At 50.3% G+C, this 18,960-nt stretch overlaps 1 protein-coding gene across 2 annotated transcripts in view; it reads left to right on the top strand.

Annotated features, from left to right (window-relative positions):
• Positions 1-15,093, top strand: part of midn (midnolin) — a 36,482-nt gene extending 21,389 nt beyond the window's left edge. For both annotated transcript variants that reach the window (XM_061237532.1, XM_061237531.1), the window contains 2 exons: positions 275-589; positions 10,790-15,093. In XM_061237532.1, the coding sequence (XP_061093516.1) occupies positions 275-589; positions 10,790-11,052 (578 nt within the window). In that variant the 3' untranslated portion in view covers positions 11,053-15,093. The remainder of the gene's footprint in view (positions 1-274; positions 590-10,789) is intronic.
• The last annotated feature ends 3,867 nt before the right edge of the window (positions 15,094-18,960 follow it).

The raw sequence follows: 18,960 nt of genomic DNA, 5'->3' as shown, positions 1-18,960 counted from the left end.
AGAGTGTGTGAGAGAGTGTGTGAGAGAGTGTGTGAGAGAGTGAGTGAGAGAGTGAGTGAGAGAGTGAGTGAGAGAGTGAGTGAGAGAGTGAGTGAGAGAGTGAGTGAGAGAGAGAGAGAGTGAGTGAGAGAGTGTGTGAGAGAGTGAGTGTGTGAGTGAATGAGAATGTGAGTGTGTGAGTGAGTGAGAGAGAGTGAGTGAGAGCGTGAGAGAGTGAGTGAGTGAGTGAGAGAGTGAGACAGACGTACTCATCTCTCCCCCCTCCCCCCTGCAGGCACTTTGCACCCGAACTGTCAGGACAGCAGCGGCCGGCCCCGTCGCGACATCGGCACCATCCTGCAGATCCTGAACGACCTCCTGAGCGCCACGCGGCACTACCAGGGCGTGCCCTCGTCCCTGACGCAGCTGCGCTGCCAGACGCAGTGCAGCCCCGCCTCGCCCTCGCCCTCGCCCTCCCCGCCCCCCTCGCCCCCCGCCCCCGGGCTGGCCGGCCTCTCCGCCCGAGCTACCTCAGCGCCCGCCCAGGCCCCGCCCCCCCTGCACCCGCTCGTCCAGTGCCAGAGCCAGATCCGCATGTGCAAGCCCTCCGGTGAGCCTCCGCCTGTCTGTCTGTCCGTCTGTCCGTCTGTCCGTCTGTCTGTCTGTCTGTCTGTCTGTCTGTCTGTCTGTCTGTCTTCCTGTCTGTCTGTTAGCCTGTCTGTCCACTTGCTTTGAGGCCTTTGACAAACGGTCGCCTCATCTTGTGTAAACCCAAGAGTTGCCGTCCCGCCAACTGTCTGTCTGTCCGTCTTGCCATCCGTCTGTCCGACTGTCTGTCTGTCTGTCAGCTCCAAGGCCTTGGCAGAAGGGCGCCTCCTCTTGTTCAGAAATGAGGGTGTTCTGTGAGAGTCGCTCGAGGCTTGCGTTTGCGGTCACCTGCACCGGACGTTTTTAGTTTGGCATATTCTGGTTTTGTGGTCTCAGGCTAGGGAATGGCATGTTACACTGGCTTTGAGTGCTTAGGGAGAGGGAGAGAGGGGAGAGAGAGTGGGGAGAGCTGGGTAGAGGGGAGAGAGAGAGGGGGAGAGAGGGGGAGAGAATTGCTGAATCTGGCTGGGAGATTCCTGTGGCGTGGGGGTGGAGGAGGGGGGCCCCCTCCTCGGGAATGCGGCAGGGCCCCGCCGGCCTGTTCAGTCAGGCTCCCGTCGTCAGGCCCCCGTCGTCAGGCCCCGTCGTCAGGCCCCGTCGCCAGGCTCCGTCGTCAGGCTGCGGCGGCTGGGCTTTGTCTCCGGCGCGGGGTGTTGGCTTTCCCTCTCCCTGCGCCGGAGCGGGATTAATCCGTCTCCGAAGGGGCCGGGAGATCGGTCTCGCTGATAACATTCAGGAGCGTGCGTCAGGTGGGCCGTCCGTGCCCCGACGCAGCAGGGCGGGGGAGCGGGAGACCGAGGCGGGGCGGGCCGGGGAGAATAGACCAGGGCTTGATCAGTTTGTTTATTTTTTTTTTAACCGTGAATATAATTGCAAGTGACAGGCTGACAGTGTATAAAGAAGCAGAACTGCTCCGAGGATTTGCTTATTTCATTTTTGACTCGGTTCCCTTTGTCTGACAGACGACACAAAAACAGCCCTTTTCTCCGAAACGGGCCCCGGAGTGGAAAACTGGGCCCCGCCGTGCGCGCCGTCTGCTTGGCCCCGAATCGCGGCTCTGTAAAAAGCCCATTTGTTACAGCCCTGAGCGAAAAACAGAGCCGGCATTACTGTGCGCGCTGCGACACAGATCGGCATTCTAACGCCGCGCGGCCATTTTCTTAACCCCCCGCCCACGCCTATTCTTGCGTCCCCCGCCCCCCTCCCCGGCCGACACCGCCCCCCCCCCTCCCTCCTCCGCCTGCCGTCAATGGGGTCTTCCTACTGCTTCCGCTGCGACGTTCCAAAACCCTAACCTCATCCGTAAAACGCGGGCCGGCTTTCCAAGTCCGGCTCAATGGCGGACAGTGTTCCCCTCTGGCCTTTAAATAGACAGATTTATACAGAAACGGCGAACGCTAAAAGAATGCGCATTGTGTCGCGGGTAAGGGGGGGGGCGGGGAGGAGGACCACTAAGCTTCCATTCATAAAACTGTTGTTTATATCTGGTCAGCTACTACCCACAGATTAACTGGTACTTCCTCTGGGGAGAGAAAAGGGAGGGCGAATTTTTTTTTTAAAGGCTTTCTGGGTCGAGATCGGGATTAGCGGTGACCGAGTTTTTGAGGAATTTCTCCTTTTGACAAAGGCTTTTTCTTGTTGGTTAGCAGAAGCCCAAAGGCACGGGTTAGACTGTTTTTGTTTGAAGTGCGGGCTTGATAAGGACCCGGTGTCTGTTAAGGGCTCACACGAGCACACACTGTGCAGCGGGGACCAGGGGGGTGACGGTTTACCTCCAGATACGGCAGGCCCTCGAAAGTGTCACATAGCTGCGCTATCTCCCCCCGAGCTGCTACCCCGTCGGCGGGGAGAGGGGGGTCCTTCACCCCCCCTGCAGTACACAGCAAACTCAAACAGTGCTGGCAGCTGGGCCCTTCTGAAGTCTGTGTTAGGGAGGGAGGCCGTGGAAAGGGTGAGACGGGAGGAAGAGGGGGGAGAGAGAGGGATGAAGGGGATGCAGAGAGAGAAAAAGAGTGGAAGAGAGATGGAGATGGAGTAGAGGGGCCAGAGAGAAAGAGGAAAAAGAGAGGTAACGTTAACAGAATACATTCTGAGAGAGAGAGAGAGAGGGAGAGACGGAGGGACAGAGGGGGGCAGTGAGAGAGGGCCAGAGAGAAAAAGAAGCATCAGAACGCACCCTGAAAGAGAGGGAGAGAAGGGGGGTGGTTGGGCTGCTTTCTTTTACTTCTCCTCTCCTCCCTCTCTATCTGTCAGGTCAGGTTAGCTTATTTTAGGGCTGTGCTGGAACAGGCTGGGTGGAGCTGAGTGTGTGAGGTGGAGCAGGGTGAGGGATGTTTGAGTTCTGTTCAGCATTCGTCCGATCCACCTCACAGCCCATGACCTCGGGCGCCGCCGCCGTCGGCTCGGACAGGAGCGGCGTTTCCAGGGCCGGCTGCAAACTTTTCAGCGGGAGCATTTGAGGGCGTCCGAGGGAGACCGGGGCCCTTTTCCTCCCGCATGGGGATCGTGTTACCCTTTTATTCGGTGTCAAAACAGAGATGTCAGTTCGCCGGGGCCCTCATATCTTATCTTTTGTTTTCCTTTGTTGGCCCTTCCTGCCCTCCTGGACGGGGGCCAGGCGGCCCGGCACAATGGCCGCCTTGTGCTGCCGGCCCACGTTCCAGCTCCTGTTTCCCCTGCGGCTGGAAGCGGGCCCAGTCCTCCAGGAACGCCGCGCCGGGGGAACGGGAGCGACGCTCCGCGCTGCGATTGGCTGGCTGTGGCCGTGCGGAGACCGCCGGCTACGCGTCACCACGTCGAATCGGAAAATCCGCCATATTGCTCCAATATGAGATGAGGGAAAGGGAGATGGATTTGTTTAAGCTAATTGATAACATTCCAGAAGATTCTTTTTGATGCTGCAAGGAAATGATAGCAGAAATAAATAACAACGTTTGGGCCAGAACACTGGAGACCAGAGCAGATCTTTCCAGAGCTTTGAGGAGGGTTTTTGAGCACATGGTAAACTGTAACGGGGCTGTTCTCAGAACGAGCCTGGCCTCCGTACGCGGAAGGCCGAACCTTCCCCTTTCCGCGCGGGAACCGCTCCCCTGAAACCGCAGCCACGCCAGAGCTCGCCGACAGTGTGAAAAGCGCTTAAAAAAATTCACCAATCAAACAAACCCCCTGAAAAGACCGGCGCTCATTAAGTGGATCTTTAGGAGATCAATGGCGAGGGAATCTCATTTAAGCTCCCCTACATCTGTAGCTGGGCTGCTTCCTCTCCCCGGCAGTGCGGCGGTCCTCCGGCCTGGCTCAGGGGTGCCGACGGCGGGGGGGCAGGCGGGCGCGCCCATCGATCCCTCATAGATCGGCCCCGACGCCCGTCACGAGCTGCTCACTCCGCTGCCACGGCTGCCGACTAGGGGAAGGAGGGAACGCTTATCCGATCAGCCGTTTTCAGTATGCACGGTTAGCACCGGGAGGCTAACGTCTAGCAGGATGAGCTATTTGCACTGATAGCGTGATGTTTTGGCAGGATGTGCTATTCGCACTGATAGTGTAATGTTTAGCTGGATACGCTATTCGCACTGATAGTGTAATTTTTAGCTGGATGCGCTATTCGCACTGATAGGGTTACGTTTAGCAGGATGTGCTATTCGCACTGATAGCGTAATGTTTAGCAGGATGTGCTATTCGCACTGATAGTGTAATGTTTAGCTGGATGCGCTATTCGCACTGATAGGGTTACGTTTAGCAGGATGTGCTATTCGCACTGATAGTGTAATGTTTAGCAGGATGTGCTATTCGCACTGATAGCGTAATGGTTAGCAGGATGCGCTATTAGCATTGATAGCGCATCCCGCTAAATGTTACCCTATTGCCACTGATAGGGTTATGTTTAGCAGGATGCGCTATTTGCACTGATAGCTTAATGTTTAGCTGGATACTCTATTCGCACTGATAGGGTTACGTTTAGCAGGATGCGCTATTACCATTGATAGCGCATCCCGCTAAATGTTACCCTATTGCCACTGATAGGGTTATGTTTAGCAGGATACGCTATTCACACTGATAGCGTAATGTTACGTTAGCTGGATACGTTATTAGCATCCTGTACACATAACCCCTATGAGAACTGAATGTTCCATTGTATTAACACAGGTGGCTGTTGCTTGGCAGGGAGGTGCCACAGAACTCAAAGTACTTTTTTAACCTTTGTTGCTTGTTCCTGGAATCATAGCCGCCCCTCTATCAATCAGCTGTGTTGTGGCGGAGAGGAGGGCGGGGCGAACCTGTCCGTCACGCGGCTGTGAATGAGGGAGGGAGGTGCCAGGTGTCCTGCTGTGGGGTTGGGGGCGAAGCCTGCGTTTGGCTGCAGCTCTTCCGGCCTGTCGGTGCACGTGTCCCTGGTCCGGGAGTGCGGGAGGGGGAACAGGGCCGGCTGGGGATACTGCGCTCCAGGAGGAGGGCTGAGGGCTGAGCTATTTATTCTTTTTTTTAATCCATTAGTGCCCTGTGTGTGTGTGTGTGTGTGTGTGTGTGTTTGTTTTTTTTTCTTACTTTTCCCTTTTGTCTGTGACCTCTCCCTGTGACTCCCGGCTGATTTAAAGCTTCGCCCATGACTAACTGTCCAGTCACCGGGCGGAATTTTCCACGCCCGCCCCGTCGCCTTCGCTGGTGCCCGCCGTGAGGTCTTGACACCGGCTGCTGCTAGATTTTCCCCAATAAACTTTAGGAAAACCCGGTTGTGTCTGGAAAAACCAGAAAGTCTTTGTTTTAAAAATAGAGCGTTCAGCATGTTTTTTTTCCCTGCAGGGAAAATGAAATGAATAAATGTTATCGATTTAATGCCAAATCCTAATGTTACTTAATTGCGGTTGTTCAGCTGCATGTTTAAACTACACCAGGGAGTGAGCGCGTGGAATATAACCGCTGCATGAGTAACGCAGTGTTTGGGAGGAGATGACTAAAGGAACGTCGTGAGACACGATGTGCTACCGTGAGCGAAAAAACGTCTGTGCAGCCTTTTTAACAGCCAGAGAGACGGTTAGGCTACGTCAGAGGCTGCATAGAGAAATCCCCAGCCGTATAATGACCGTGTGGTCGCAGTTCTTAAGAAACGATACGCCTAACACTGCAGCCAGGTGGTTTGCCCTGGTGTAGAAACCAGCTAAGGCCTGTTTTAAAATGCCAGCTACCAGCTGTTTCAAAACATAGCTTGAGCTGGCCAAACCATGTTGAGTATGCAGCTGGTCCGAACTGGTCAACCACCTACCAGCTGTTTCAAAACCTAGCTTGAGCAGTTGCTTTTTTTTTTTTTTTTTTTCAGCAGGGTGGTGCCTGGTTTGTTTTGGGGGGTTTTTTCGAGGGGGAAAGCGAGCGGAGGGGTGTCGCACGACCCTCAGACATGCAGGAGAAGGGGACGCGGTGAAGCACCAGGCGGCTTTTTCCACCGTGACTCACTCGCCTCTGTCGCGGCCCTGTCTCCTCGGGGTTCCAGCTGCGCCCTCCGAGAAGCGGCGGTCTCCGAGGCAGGAAGTGATGAACGCGCGTCCCTAAACAAGAAATTCTCACTTCTCTCTCGCTCTCTCTCTTGCTCTCTCTCTCTCTCTCTCTACCCTGAGGGTTTGTGCGCTGTGTGTGTGTGTGTGTGTGTGTCGCAGATGTTCGGGGTGAGTCCCAGGCTAACGGTTTCTGCTTGGCCACAATCACCTGGGCAAGGCGGGGTTTGCCCGGCGTTGGGCGTCGTGAAGCGTCGTGCCTGTGAGTTTCACACAGCTGGACAAACGGACAGGAAGGCTGGCTGGAGCTGGAGCCTGAACGTTTAGTCACGGCCTGCTACCTTGTATTTAGCCTTTGATCGCTGGTTAACGAACAGCCTTATTTTCCGTCTTGGTTCTGTGTGTGTGTGTGTGTGTATGCGTGTATGTTGCCAGTCCACTGAGGAATTTGAGAGGCTTATGTGAGCAGGGGATGGAAGATATACACACAGGTGCACACACACACACACACTCACATACACTTGAGACGCACACACACACACCCACTCTTTCTCTCACACACACACACACACACCCTCTCTCACACACACATACACACCCTCTCACACAAACACACACCCTCTCTCACACACACGCACCCTCTCTCACACACATACACACCCTCTCACACACATACGCACCCTCTCTCACACATACACACCCTCTCTCACACACACGCACCCTTTCTCACACACACACACCCTCTCTCACACATACACACCCTCTCTCACACACATACACACCCTCTCTCACACACACATACACACCCTCTCACACACATACGCACCCTCTCTCACACATACACACCCTCTCTCACACACACGCACCCTCTCTCACACACACACACACACACACATACACACCATCTCTCACACATACGCACCCTCTCTCTCACACGCACCCTCTCTCACACACACACACACACACACACACACATACACACCCTCTCTCACACACACACCCTCTCTCACACACACGCACCCTCTCACACACACACACACCCTCTCACACACACACGCACTGCAGTAGAGCGTGGAGGCCAGGGCAGAGCGGCTCTCTCCCTCGCCCTCCCTCTCAGACTAATAATAGCTTCCTGGCAGTGCACGCGGCCTGGGCCCCTGTGGGCTAAAGCAGCCATCAGAGCCGGTCTCTCAGTGACGCACTCGGCCCAGCGGATGAGCTCAGCGGCAGGCCTGGCCCGGCCCGGCCCGGCCCAGCTCCGCTGCCCCAAAGCGCCCCTCACCTCAGGCCTCGGGCGGGTGGGATAGGGGGTCTCCAGCTCGCCGGAGGCCAGGGCAGCTTCCGCCCCGGGGGGAGAGTGTGACCGCGGGCGGCGGTAGAAGCCCCAGCCCACGCCACACCCGCAGACAGGGAGAGCGCAGAGACCCCTGCGCTCAGCCAGGCCGCTATCCACATGACAGCAGTTTCCTCCGGCAGACTTGTTTTCTTGAAGGATACCCACGCTGCACTGCTGTGGTATGTGCCCTTAACGAGCCTCTTCAGGGTCATTTCCCCTCTCTTCTTTTTTTTTTTAATAGCGTGAGGGGGTGTTCTGACTACCGCCCCCTGCCCCCAGGTTCTATTCACCCTGCCCCCAGGTCTTATTCCCACCCCAGTGGAGGTGTTTTTCGAGGGGTTTTTTTTGACTCCCAAGGACAAGGGGCTAGCAGCCTCCCCCCCTCCCCTTCCGATGTGAAGCAGAGCTCCTAGGTCTGCGCTGGTAGCCATGGTAAAGCAGGCCCTCGAAGGCCAGATTACGCAGAATCCTCATCCCCGAACGAGAGGAAGAATTGACCGAGCTAAAGCTGGAGTGGGCTTTTCTTCCATTTTAATTGAAGGGAGCCTGGTCTGGGCAGGATTTGGGGGTATTTGAGTAGGGGCGGGGGGCGGGGGGGGGGTGAGTAGGCTTAGCGGGAACAAAGCCGGCCTCTCTCTGTATGCGAGCGAAGTCCAGCGGCTCGACAAAGCTCTTATCAGGGAAACACGAGGCCTCTTCTTCACCTGACCGGCCCGCTGAGCTACCAAATTAGACCCCTCTTCTTAATCTACAGTACCTCCGCTGGCCGACTGTTTCGTTCGCAGGAGTAATTATCGCTGGGCCACTGCAGGCCGTACGCAAGCTCGCTGTATTCGTAATTGTCCGGTAATTATTGCAGGGAGCGCGCCGTGTGTGGACGTTATAGTTTTTATCTCGCCGTGCAAGCGAGACTCGTGTCTATAAAATACGAGAAAGGGTGTATTGGGGCCCGGGCCATATCCGAATTTCCGTTTTCCGTTGGCTGCGGGATGGGGGTGGTTGATTTTCGGGTAGATCAGGAAACCTCTGCCCACGTCCGACCCTCCGCCCTTTTCCGACCCTGGCCCTGCCCCCCTCTCCACATCCCACCCCACCCCACACCCCACCGCCCTGGGGTGGAATTCCAGAACCTCCCCCCCCCTCCCGTGCGCCTGTCTCTTTAAGAGCCTTGTTGGGGGTCATTGAGCAGAGGGGAGGAAGCTGTGGCAGTTATAAAAAAAAAAAGGAAAGAAGAAGAAGAAAAAAAAGGGGTAAAAACGGCCGGCTCTCTTCGCTTACAATTTCCATTGGCTTGCATTTTCTATTGAAAGCCAATAGCGCTGCCCTGGTCTGGAGATGGATGGCTGCACTAGAGCTAAGGTTTAATCAATAGGGCTTTTTAATTTACCATCGATCCCTGTTAAAAGCTGCTGCCGCTGCTCTATGAGTGTGTGTGTGTGTGTGTGTGTATCTGTGTATGTGTGTGTTTGTCTGCGTGTGTGCGACCTTATGTTTGTGTGTGCATATTTCTGTGTGCGTTTGTGTGTGCGTATGTGTGTGTGTGCGTGCCTTTGCGTGTGTGTTCATCTGTGCCTTTGCGTGTATGCAACTGTGTGTCTGTCCCTGCGTGTGTGTGTGTGCACATATGTGTGTGCCTCTGCGTGTGTGTGTGTGTGTGTGTGTGTGTGTGTTTGCCTGTGTGTGTGTGTATCTGTGTATGTGCGTGTTTGTCTGTGTGTGTGCGCCTTTGCGTGTGTGCGACCTTATGTTTGTGTGTGCATATTTCTGTGTGCGTTTGTGTGTGCGTATGTATGTGTGTGCGTGCCTTTCCGTGTGTGTTTATCTGTGCCTTCGCGTGTATGCAACTGTGTGTCTGTCCCTGCGTGTGTGTGTGTGTGTGTATGTGTGTGCGTGTGCGTGCGTGCGTGCGTGTGTGTGTGTGTACATCTGAGAGCGGTGGGCTACGCTTGGGATTATTGACATACGAGCCCTTATTTAATTATTTAATTCTGGGAGCGATGCTAATGGAGCTGGCTAATAGATTGCGGTTGCTTTCCCTTCCTTTCAGCCCCCTGAATATATTTCTAAATGAAATTAAGGCTGCAGTGCGCTGTGTGGCCAGGCACTCAAGAGGCATGCCAGGGCTTCTCCCTGGAGCCCTTTCCATTAAAGGAAGCAGCAGCTAACCCTGGACGGCTAACCTGGCTACAGTTAACCCTACTATAGCTAACCTTTCTGCAGCTAACCTGGCTACGGTTAACCCTACTTTAGCTAACCTTTCTGCAGCTAACCTGGCTACGGTTAACCCTACTATAGCTAACCTTTCTGCAGCTATCCTGGCTACAGCTAACCCCGCAGCCGCTAACCTGGCTACAGCTTAGCCTGCTGCAGCTAAACGTATCGATGCTAACCCTGCTGCAGCTGAACATTCAGACACTAACTCTGCAACGGCTAACCGTGCAGCTGCTAACCCTCGGCCCCGTTTCCGCGGTGCCTGCCAGTCACTGCGCTCCACAGATGGAAAGGGTCTCTACCGCTCACTTCCTATGGTGTTCGCAGTTGGGATGTGGTATCTTCGACAGATTTACATGGGGGTGCCCGCCCAGCCTTGGTAGTTTCTGATGTGCTATTTTGGTTGTAGGCGGACCTTGCCTATGTGTGTGTGTGTCTATGTGTGTGTGTGTCTGTCTATGTGTGTATCTATGTGAGTGTGTGTGTCCTTCAGCTCAAGGGCACTTCCTCCCTGACCGTTGGGCACAAACACAGGGCCCTGATAAGGGTCTGGAAGGCCAGGTGTTTCAGCGGCCCAGCGGGAGGGCTGCTTACACAGTCCAGACGCTGGGCGGAGACGCCTGTGTGCCTGTGTTAATGGACGGCCAGCACATCCGCTTGAGAGCCTCTCGAACCCTGGCCGTATTTATGCTCCGATGGGCCTGAGATAAGAGAGTGCAGGCACTGCAGCTCCCTGCGTGCCTCATTTATCCCAGAGTCCTGCTGGCCTTAGTGCCCTCCCTGTCTCTGCTCACACAAAGGCTTTAATTTTGTGTAACCCTTTAAGGTGTGAGATTGCAAATATGTCACTTGAATGTTCTTGAGTGCTTAAGACACTCCTGGTAACTGAAAGCCCAGAGCACAAACTTAAAGAGCATTGTAAAAAATATATATATTAAAAAAAAACTGGGTTCACGTAAAACTCATGAAAAGGTGAAAACAAACAAAATGGCCGCCACTCCTCAGTCACCTTTCCTTAAAAATGCCTCTCGGCGGGACCGGCGGTGTGAAAACCGTGCGCCAATGACTGTTAGACGTGCCCGGGCCCCTCCCTAACCGCGTTTCTCTCCTCCCCCCCCCGCTGTTCCCCCAGGCGACCGTCTGCGGCAGACGGAGAACCGCGCGACGCGCTGCAAGGTGGAGCGCCTGCAGCTGCTGATGCAGCAGAAGCGGCTGCGCAGGAAGGCCCGGCGGGACTCGCGCGCGCCCTACCAGTGGCTGCCCAACCGCAAGTCGGGCCGCAGCAACAGCAACAGCAGCGTGTCCAGCGACGGCTCCCTGGACCTGGACTTCGACGACTCGGTGTGGAAGCCCGACGTCAAGGCCGACATGAAGTCGGAGTTCGTCATGGCGTAGCGGTACCGACGGAGAAACGGAGAACGAGAAGGAGAACGAGAAGAGAGTGAGAGAGAGAGAGAGTTTTAGCCGGAAGAGAGGGGGGGGACCGGGTGACGTGCGAGACACTTAGAGGGCATGCTGAGCGGTGAGGGGACGGAGGGGAGGAGCAGGCGAGAGCCATGGCCTGCCGGCGCGCAGTCGGAAACGGACCCAGCTTCTCCTCGCTCCCCGTGACGGAGAGAGAGAGAAAAAAAAAAGGATAAACAATTTGTCACGCAGAGTTCCCTGTTGATTTTCCATGTTGTCTTGTCCTCCACAGCCTTTTTTTGTTGGGGAAAAAAAGAAGAAAAAAAAAACGAAAAAATACAGATGTTGATGTTTGGACTCCGATAGGACTGTATAGGACTACAGATACGCATAAAGAGACTACAAATATGGCTGCCTTATAAGACTGAAAAATGGCAGTTTTCGGTGGTGGTGTTTTTTTTCTGTTTTTTTTATATTTACATGGAGAACTCTGGATGGAAATCCACACTGGACTCTTGAGTTTGGACTCTGGGAGGCAGTAGCCTCTACTGCCGAAAAAAAAAGAGGCAGACATTTGTTCTGCGGCCTCCCCCTAGACTCTTACAATGGGCATTCTTGGTTTCGCAACTCACCAACCAGAATCAAGTCATTTCTAAGAAGGTATCTTTTTTTCTTCTTTTTTTTTTCTTAAAACAAATATGTAGCATCGTTCACAAAGCATTCAGGTTTTCAAAAGAAACTAAACAAAAGAAAGGTGTTTAATTTGCACATTTTTCTGAGTTTTTTTTTCCAAACAGCTGGGTTATTGAGTGTAAGGGTGGCGGGGGTGGGGGGTGGGGGGTGGGGGGGGCAGTAGCATTAGCAGCAGCAGTGGGGAAATGGATGATGAGCCTTTAACACAGATGTTTGTTTGAGATGGCAAAAATGTACCTGTTAACAGCAACCTCAGCGATGTAGGTTATAAATAGGAATAATGAATAAAATAAATAAATAAACAAAATGAATAATTAATGGAAAGTGCTTTAGAAGGTTGTAAAATCATGCTTTTAAATATATATGAAAAAAAAAATCTCTATTTTTTGTTTTACTTTTTTATCGGCTGTTTTCAAAAAACAGTAACCCAATATGGCTTGGGTCAAGCCATTAATGAAACGAGTAGTTAACAAATGCATTCATCTAATCACCCATCAGCTCACTCATAAGCCTCCGCCTTCAAGGGAGAGAGCAATGTACACCCACCCAACACGGCGATTCCTCTTCATTTTATACCATCTGTAGAACAGGTCGTGCGTGCGTGTGTGTGTGTGCGGGCGCGAGCGTGCATGCGTGAGTGTGTGTGTGTGTGCGTGTGCACGATACAGGGAGAGGGGAACAAAGGCATATATATATATATACATTGGTGTATATATGCCTGTGCATGTGATTCATCCATCCAAGCTGCTCCTTCAGACATTTCCACCGTCACCGCCAAAGCCCATTTCCTCTCCGTCAACTTCCCCCTTCATTCTGAAAACCAACAGCACACATTCTCTCGCATCCGAGCTCACAGAATCTCCTTAAACAATGTGCATGCAATTCCCTCATCACGAACCCCCCCGTCCCCCGTCCCCGTCCCTTCAAAAGGCCTATTGATGATTACTGCTTTCCCCATGTAAGGTAGTGTAATAGACCACAGCTGGTCTGAAGATGAGAGAGAGAGAGAGAGAGCAGAGTGGGTTTTAATCCACTCATAGAGTCTGCTTCTCGTTGGGAGAAATGTGGGCTGCATTGGGTGGGGGGTGCAAGTAGACTGCCCTGAGTTTCTGTCCGTGTACACTGCTTCTCCATCCCCCCATCCATCCCTCCCTCCATCCCTCCATCCAGGACCGCGATCCCGCACTTTTCCCACCCAACCCGGTCAGCCTATCGGATTATTCATTTCCTAATTTGATTTGAATGGCAGTGCAGGAGAGGTCTGAAACTGCAAGTAGGGAGCTCCAAATCCAATTGTATTGATCAGTGCCTCCAGACGTAGATTCACTTACATATCAGATCGGACCTTTGACAGACGGAGAATCGTGCTGCTACATTGGATTTCATTTCACGGGGAATGGTGAATTTCCTTCGCATGTAGGAGTGTGAAATACCCTGAACACTAGAGTCTGAAAAAATAAAAAAATGACAAGGTGATATGACAGAACGGTAATGAGAGAGGACGTTAAAGTGCATGCTTTTTTTTGAAAAAAAAAAAAAAAAATGTGCTGCTGGTTTTGATATGGATTTTTAGCAGTATATTGGTATGTATTCTCGAAAATGCTCAAAAGGAACCCAACCAACCAAAAAGAGACAAGGCGAGGCGGGCATCCTGTCCCCGCCTACTCTCGACATTCCTCAACTGTGAAAACGAGGAAGGAGCGGCTGATTGGCTCTTTCTTTTTGGGAATGCCGTTGTTTTGTTTTTTTTTTCTCCCCTTCCCTGTTCCCCAACAGAAGAAGATTCCAGACAGCGGCGTGCCTGCTAATGGCTAACGCGCTGAAACGATACAGCAAGCTGCATGTGGGAAAAACCGGGAAAACCAGGAAAACTATTCTGACCAGCTTTTTTTTTTTGTTGTTGTTCAAATCGAAAAAAGCATTTAAAATGAAAAAAAAAAATTTAAGAATATGTGTCAACACATACGGTGATTGCACTCACAGAGTTTGCGGCGAGAGATTACCTGCTAGAAGGCGAACCTCATGTTTTGTTAAGTGGCCTTATCTTTCATGAGACACGCAGAGACTGGGGAGGGTGCAGATGGGAACCTTTTTTCTTTCTTTTTTTTTTTAGAAGCAGGGGGGTACATTTTATCGTAACACCACTCTCACTGAAGTTTGGGCATCTCTTTTCGTTGTTGTGCTTCTAGCAGGTGGAGTCGACGTGTTATGTCAAGGCTACTGTGCCTTAAATGCTGCCCAAGAAGTGAGAGTAAAATATGAAATTTCCATTTACAAATCCCCAAAAGGAAAAAAAAAACTATTCCCTCCAAGTGATTTTTAGGGGAACTAATGATATGAAGTGAGTTTAGGAGGGGGAGATTTTGAGGTGGTGGTACTGCTTTACCTGGAGGTGAAAATGGGGAGGAATGACCGTGATCTCTTGTGTCTCTTGTGTTGTATATCCTTGATCTTTGTCTTCCCATTTTGTCATCTTGTTCCCATTTGTTTAAGGCCATTTTTGTACTTGAAACACCCCCCCCCCCCTCGACTCTGTCCTGCCACCAACAAGCAGAAGAGCAACAAGTGTAGAAAAAAAGATATAAAAAAAAAGAGAAACCTGAAGATGTTTTGACTGCAGTTCTATGGCAACAAAGTGCCCTGATTCTGAACGGAAACGTCCTTTGAGGACATCTGACAACGTGCACTTCCTGTCTCCTTGGATACGACATGTTAAACGGACAATGCCCCCCCTCCCCCGAGATTTTATTTAATTTTTTATATATGTATGAAATATACTCTGTGTGTGCCTCACTTAATGTGTGAAATTTCAAAGATGAAAAAGATAATATGGGTTGAAGTTCGGGGGGGTTTAAAAGAGAAACGATGGGTGGGGAGGTGGGGAGGGGGGGGGGCGTTTCCAAACCAGTTTGTTGGTGGAGTCCATGTTCTGATCACCTCATTTAAGTTGCCTGTTATTTCTTGTAGCCAGCCATTTAAAATAATAACACGAGTCAAAATACAATTTACAATGTTCTAGCTATAGACCGGTGTAGCACATGTGTGACTGTATTAATTTATGAAACCAAAATGGTAACTGTGAATTCTGTATTTCTTTGTGCATTTTTTTATGTGGGAGAAGGTGGCTAAAGCCTAGCCAAGGTTAATGCAATGTCCTATTTTGTTCTTTGGTGGACTATATTGGAAATCATCAGTTTCCAAAAAAAAAAAAAAAAAAAAGGCATAAAAATATATAAATATATTTTTTTTCTTAAGCAATACATTTCAGTGTGACTTGTGATAGAACCTTTTTCTTTTTTAGGTAATAAATTGAAAAGAAAAAAAAACTTGAAACCAGCATTTTTACATGTCCTCTCGTCTCTGCGCCCGTGTGGTTCTTTGCGAGCGTGTTGTGCAGTATCCTGAGAAAAGGTTGAGAGATCAAAGAGCCTTCATTTCCTGCCTTTTTTGTTGCCATATTAATCAACGGAATCACCGCCTTGCTCACCCGGCCTACTCGCCGACCTGCGATGCACCGACACTTCAAAAGCTGGAGGGAAGGGAGAGGGAACGGGTTAGAGAGAGAGAGAGAGCAGGTTAGAGGAAGGTAGAAAGGTGTGGGGTTACCGAAAATCCCTCCTGTGGGCTGAGGCCAGGGTAGGCCATCATCATCCAGGGGAACTGAACATTCTTATGAGCAATTACAGTAACAAAGAATACATAAAAAGTCATTGTTTCACTGAACTAGTCATTCTTTTTTGTGGGGGAAGATTTTATTGAAAAAAAAAAACGTTCACATGAAATAGAAACTATACAGGAACTGCGTAAAGCAGGTGGCTTTCAACCTAATGCACCCAGGAGACCTCAATCATAAGTAAAAAAAGGGTTATATTAAAAGGTTTTGTGTTTTTAAATATTTTCCCTAATCTATATATTGTTGTTGCAAGAACCCCCAGCGGTCCTGGGAACCGCTGTTGAAAGCCCGGGGTATGAAGGTCAGACCGTCCAGCGTGGGGAGCGAGACCATGACTGTGTTCAGAACCACAGACTAGCGTACCACTCGTCCTAAATGTCAGGCTGATTCTCACTGAAATGTAGTACGGGTATGCTGAGTGTTGGTTTTTCAAACACAGCCCCTGTGTTTTTAACCCTTTATGGTGCGAACATTGTAAATGCTAACGCTGACACCTCTGCCAGTTGGAAGCAATGGAGTTCTAGAACACTGAGAATATTGCAAAGAACACTTTGAGAGTTCTAGAACGCTGAGAATATTGCAAAAGAACATTCCAAGAAATCCGTTCAAAGGGTTTTAAGTGCAGTCAAAGGGACAAGGAACCAGGGAGATGGTCAAAGGGACAAGGGACCAGGGGAGATGGAGCGCACACGTTGTGCCAGACAGCTCTGCTTTCACACAATCAGTCAAAATGGTTTTTTTTTAAACCATGAGTTTCACGTCCAGCCTGTCACGTAGAGAAACCAGAACACAAAGTAACACGAAACCAGTTGGTGAAAAAAGTGTGACCTTGCTTCCTGACCCCAGGGAGGGAAGAGGAGTGGGCGGTGGAGAAACCAGCAGAAAACCGTTAAAGCAGGATAAGAATGAGAACAGAAGGATCCACACGAATGTAAATGTGCTGTTGTGTAAATCCTGAGATTATTATGTGGCTGGAGGAAGGGTGTGTGAGAGCCCTCCGTTTACGTTTCGCAGGCCCTTTCATCTGCAGTGACCCGTGCGGCTTGCGTTTCGACACGCGAGCTATTTACTGAAGCCGTTTGTGTTAAGGGCCTTTGCTCAAGGCTGCAGCAGCAACACCCCTGCTGGGATTCTGAACTGTACCCTCGAGCCCACTTCTCTGGTCACTACAGCGCACCGCTCCCCTACGCTGTGATATGCCATGTCCTCCTGACCAACTATGGCCTGGGCCTCCCATGCATTATTGTAGTGTGCTCTGGTGTGCTCACCGTGGTAACCTTTGGATTGTCGGAAGTGTGTGTGTGCGCGCGTGTGTGTGAGTGAGTGAGAGAGACATAGAGCATCATATGAAAGATGGATACGAAGGAAATCGGAGACCCTACCCGCCCCATTAAGAACAGAGGCTGTCTAAAATGGGGGCAGGCACAGCAGTAATAAGACAACAGCCAGGACCACTCCTTCAACTTAAAACTTTCAATATATTTTCAATGCAGTCAGAACTGTGAATCGTAAACTGAGGGCCAGGCGAAGTTGTTTAAAATACATAGTCGCACACAATTTAGACGTACTGTAAACAACATCAGGGAAAGCAGTGAACCCAGACAAGGGGGCTAGGATAAACCCCAGTTATTTATAGCAAAGGGCAAAGGGAGAGAGATATAGACTTGAGAGAGAGATCAACAGAAGAAGGTGAAGGAGATGGGAGAAACGTAAGGTCAGGGTTGAGACGGGGAGAGGGGGGATGCCACCGAGATATTACATCTCCCCCACTTTCCTTTCAAACGGTTGCTATGGCGTCTTCTGGCGTCATGTCTAATAATCAATCTGGTAACTACGACACCTCTTTAAAATGTCTGCAACTGTCAGAGCCTTTATTTTTGTACAGCTCTATGACTTATAGCTTATTATGGCTTCTTCTGGCTCCCTGATTGGGAATGCTTTGTTGAGGCTCTTAATTATCGTCGGAAATTAAAATTATGAATCAACGCATATGCAGATTTGCCGTGGGGTCTTTTTTCAGAAGGAGTCTCTGGCTGTGTTTTCTGCATGCTGACTTTTCTTCCTTTTTTTTTTAACTATTAGAAGAAGCCCAAGCTCTGTTAGATAAACTCTCCCGGAAGGTTTAGTGTTTTGGGATTGTAGATATTTGACTTAAAACAAGGACACATCCCAGCTCTTTCAAGCAGAGGAAGGAAGAACAGTATCGCGTTGTTTTATTTTGTTATGGACTGCCGCTTTTCGTCTGTGTCCAAAACACACACTGAAGCACGAAAGAAAGCTTGTGAAAGTGAGGATGTGTGGACATGAGACGGGAAAAGAATATAAGGAGAGTGCACAAGCAGAACAGGCGGTAGTAGACCCAGAACTGAACCTTGGGGTACTTTTACTGGAGAACGATAAGTGAGAGAAACTTTTCAGGAGCAGAGGTAAACTTTTCAAGTGTACCACAGGTAAGAGTAAACGCAGGTCTCTACCAGTATTATGGAAAAAGAGAAACATCAAACGTGAAATTCTAGAATAGATGTTGGCCAGCACATAAAGTAAAGTTAGATTGAATCAGTTTTAGCCGGTAGTAGCCACAGTACGTTCACAGCACAATTGTCAAACAGTATAAAGGGAAAAATAACACATAGCATTCTTATAGGTTTCATGTTTTTCTAAGAAAGAAATATCCAGATAAAATGGCTATATTTGGAAATGCAGCTTTGGTTAGTGTGGCCTATACTTCCTTATTTAAGTATGACATTAATAGGCTGAAATGTCTAAGTATCAGTTCATCAGACAGTTCACCTTGGGATATATCCGGCAGTGTTTCTCCAAACAGGTGTGTGCACCACCGCCGCAACTGCCTGTGGCTTCTGGCTTTTGCTGACATTTACAATTTGCCTGACAGAATACCAGAGAAACCATGCATTACAAAGGGAACAAAGGCGAGTCGACGTACAAAAACAGCACCGACATAAATGCACGTTAAGTGTTCAACGACTGTTTAACGTTCGTCGACAGCAGGTCGCAAATGTGGCCGAACTCATGCGCTAGGCTGGCAGGAAATGCGTAGAATAATCACCAGTAAAGATTTTTTTTTTTTTTGTGTGGTACGTGTACAGTAATAGTACTACTTTAGCCTGACAGATTTCCCCGAACTGAGAACCATTTCTGCAGTAATCTCTCATGCCTCTGCCTCCACACATTTAAGTGGTGAACGAGAAACGCACGTCTATATGTGCATATGTGTATCAGAAACGAAACTGCGAGCGCGGAACCGGAGACGAGGCTTTGCTGACAGCGACCACGGTTATAACCACAAACTGAAACTCCCAAGAGTCTGGCATGGGGAAAGACTGAAACACTTGTCCGTCCTGCAATTGGGGTCAAAAGTTGGCAAAGGTCTGCTTATTGCATGTGACAGAACACCAACCGAAAGGCAACTCAACAGCAGATACATTTATGTATAGATTTTTTATTTAATAAATTAATCTAATTCAATTGTTAATGTTTCCGTAAATTAGCCTCATTCAATTGTTTAAGATGCT

Source organism: Conger conger, chromosome 4, assembly GCF_963514075.1.
Source record: "Conger conger chromosome 4, fConCon1.1, whole genome shotgun sequence".
Classification (NCBI taxonomy): domain Eukaryota; kingdom Metazoa; phylum Chordata; class Actinopteri; order Anguilliformes; family Congridae; genus Conger; species Conger conger.
The sequence above is the reverse complement of the archived record's forward strand: the minus strand, read 5'-3'. Positions and strand labels throughout refer to the sequence as shown.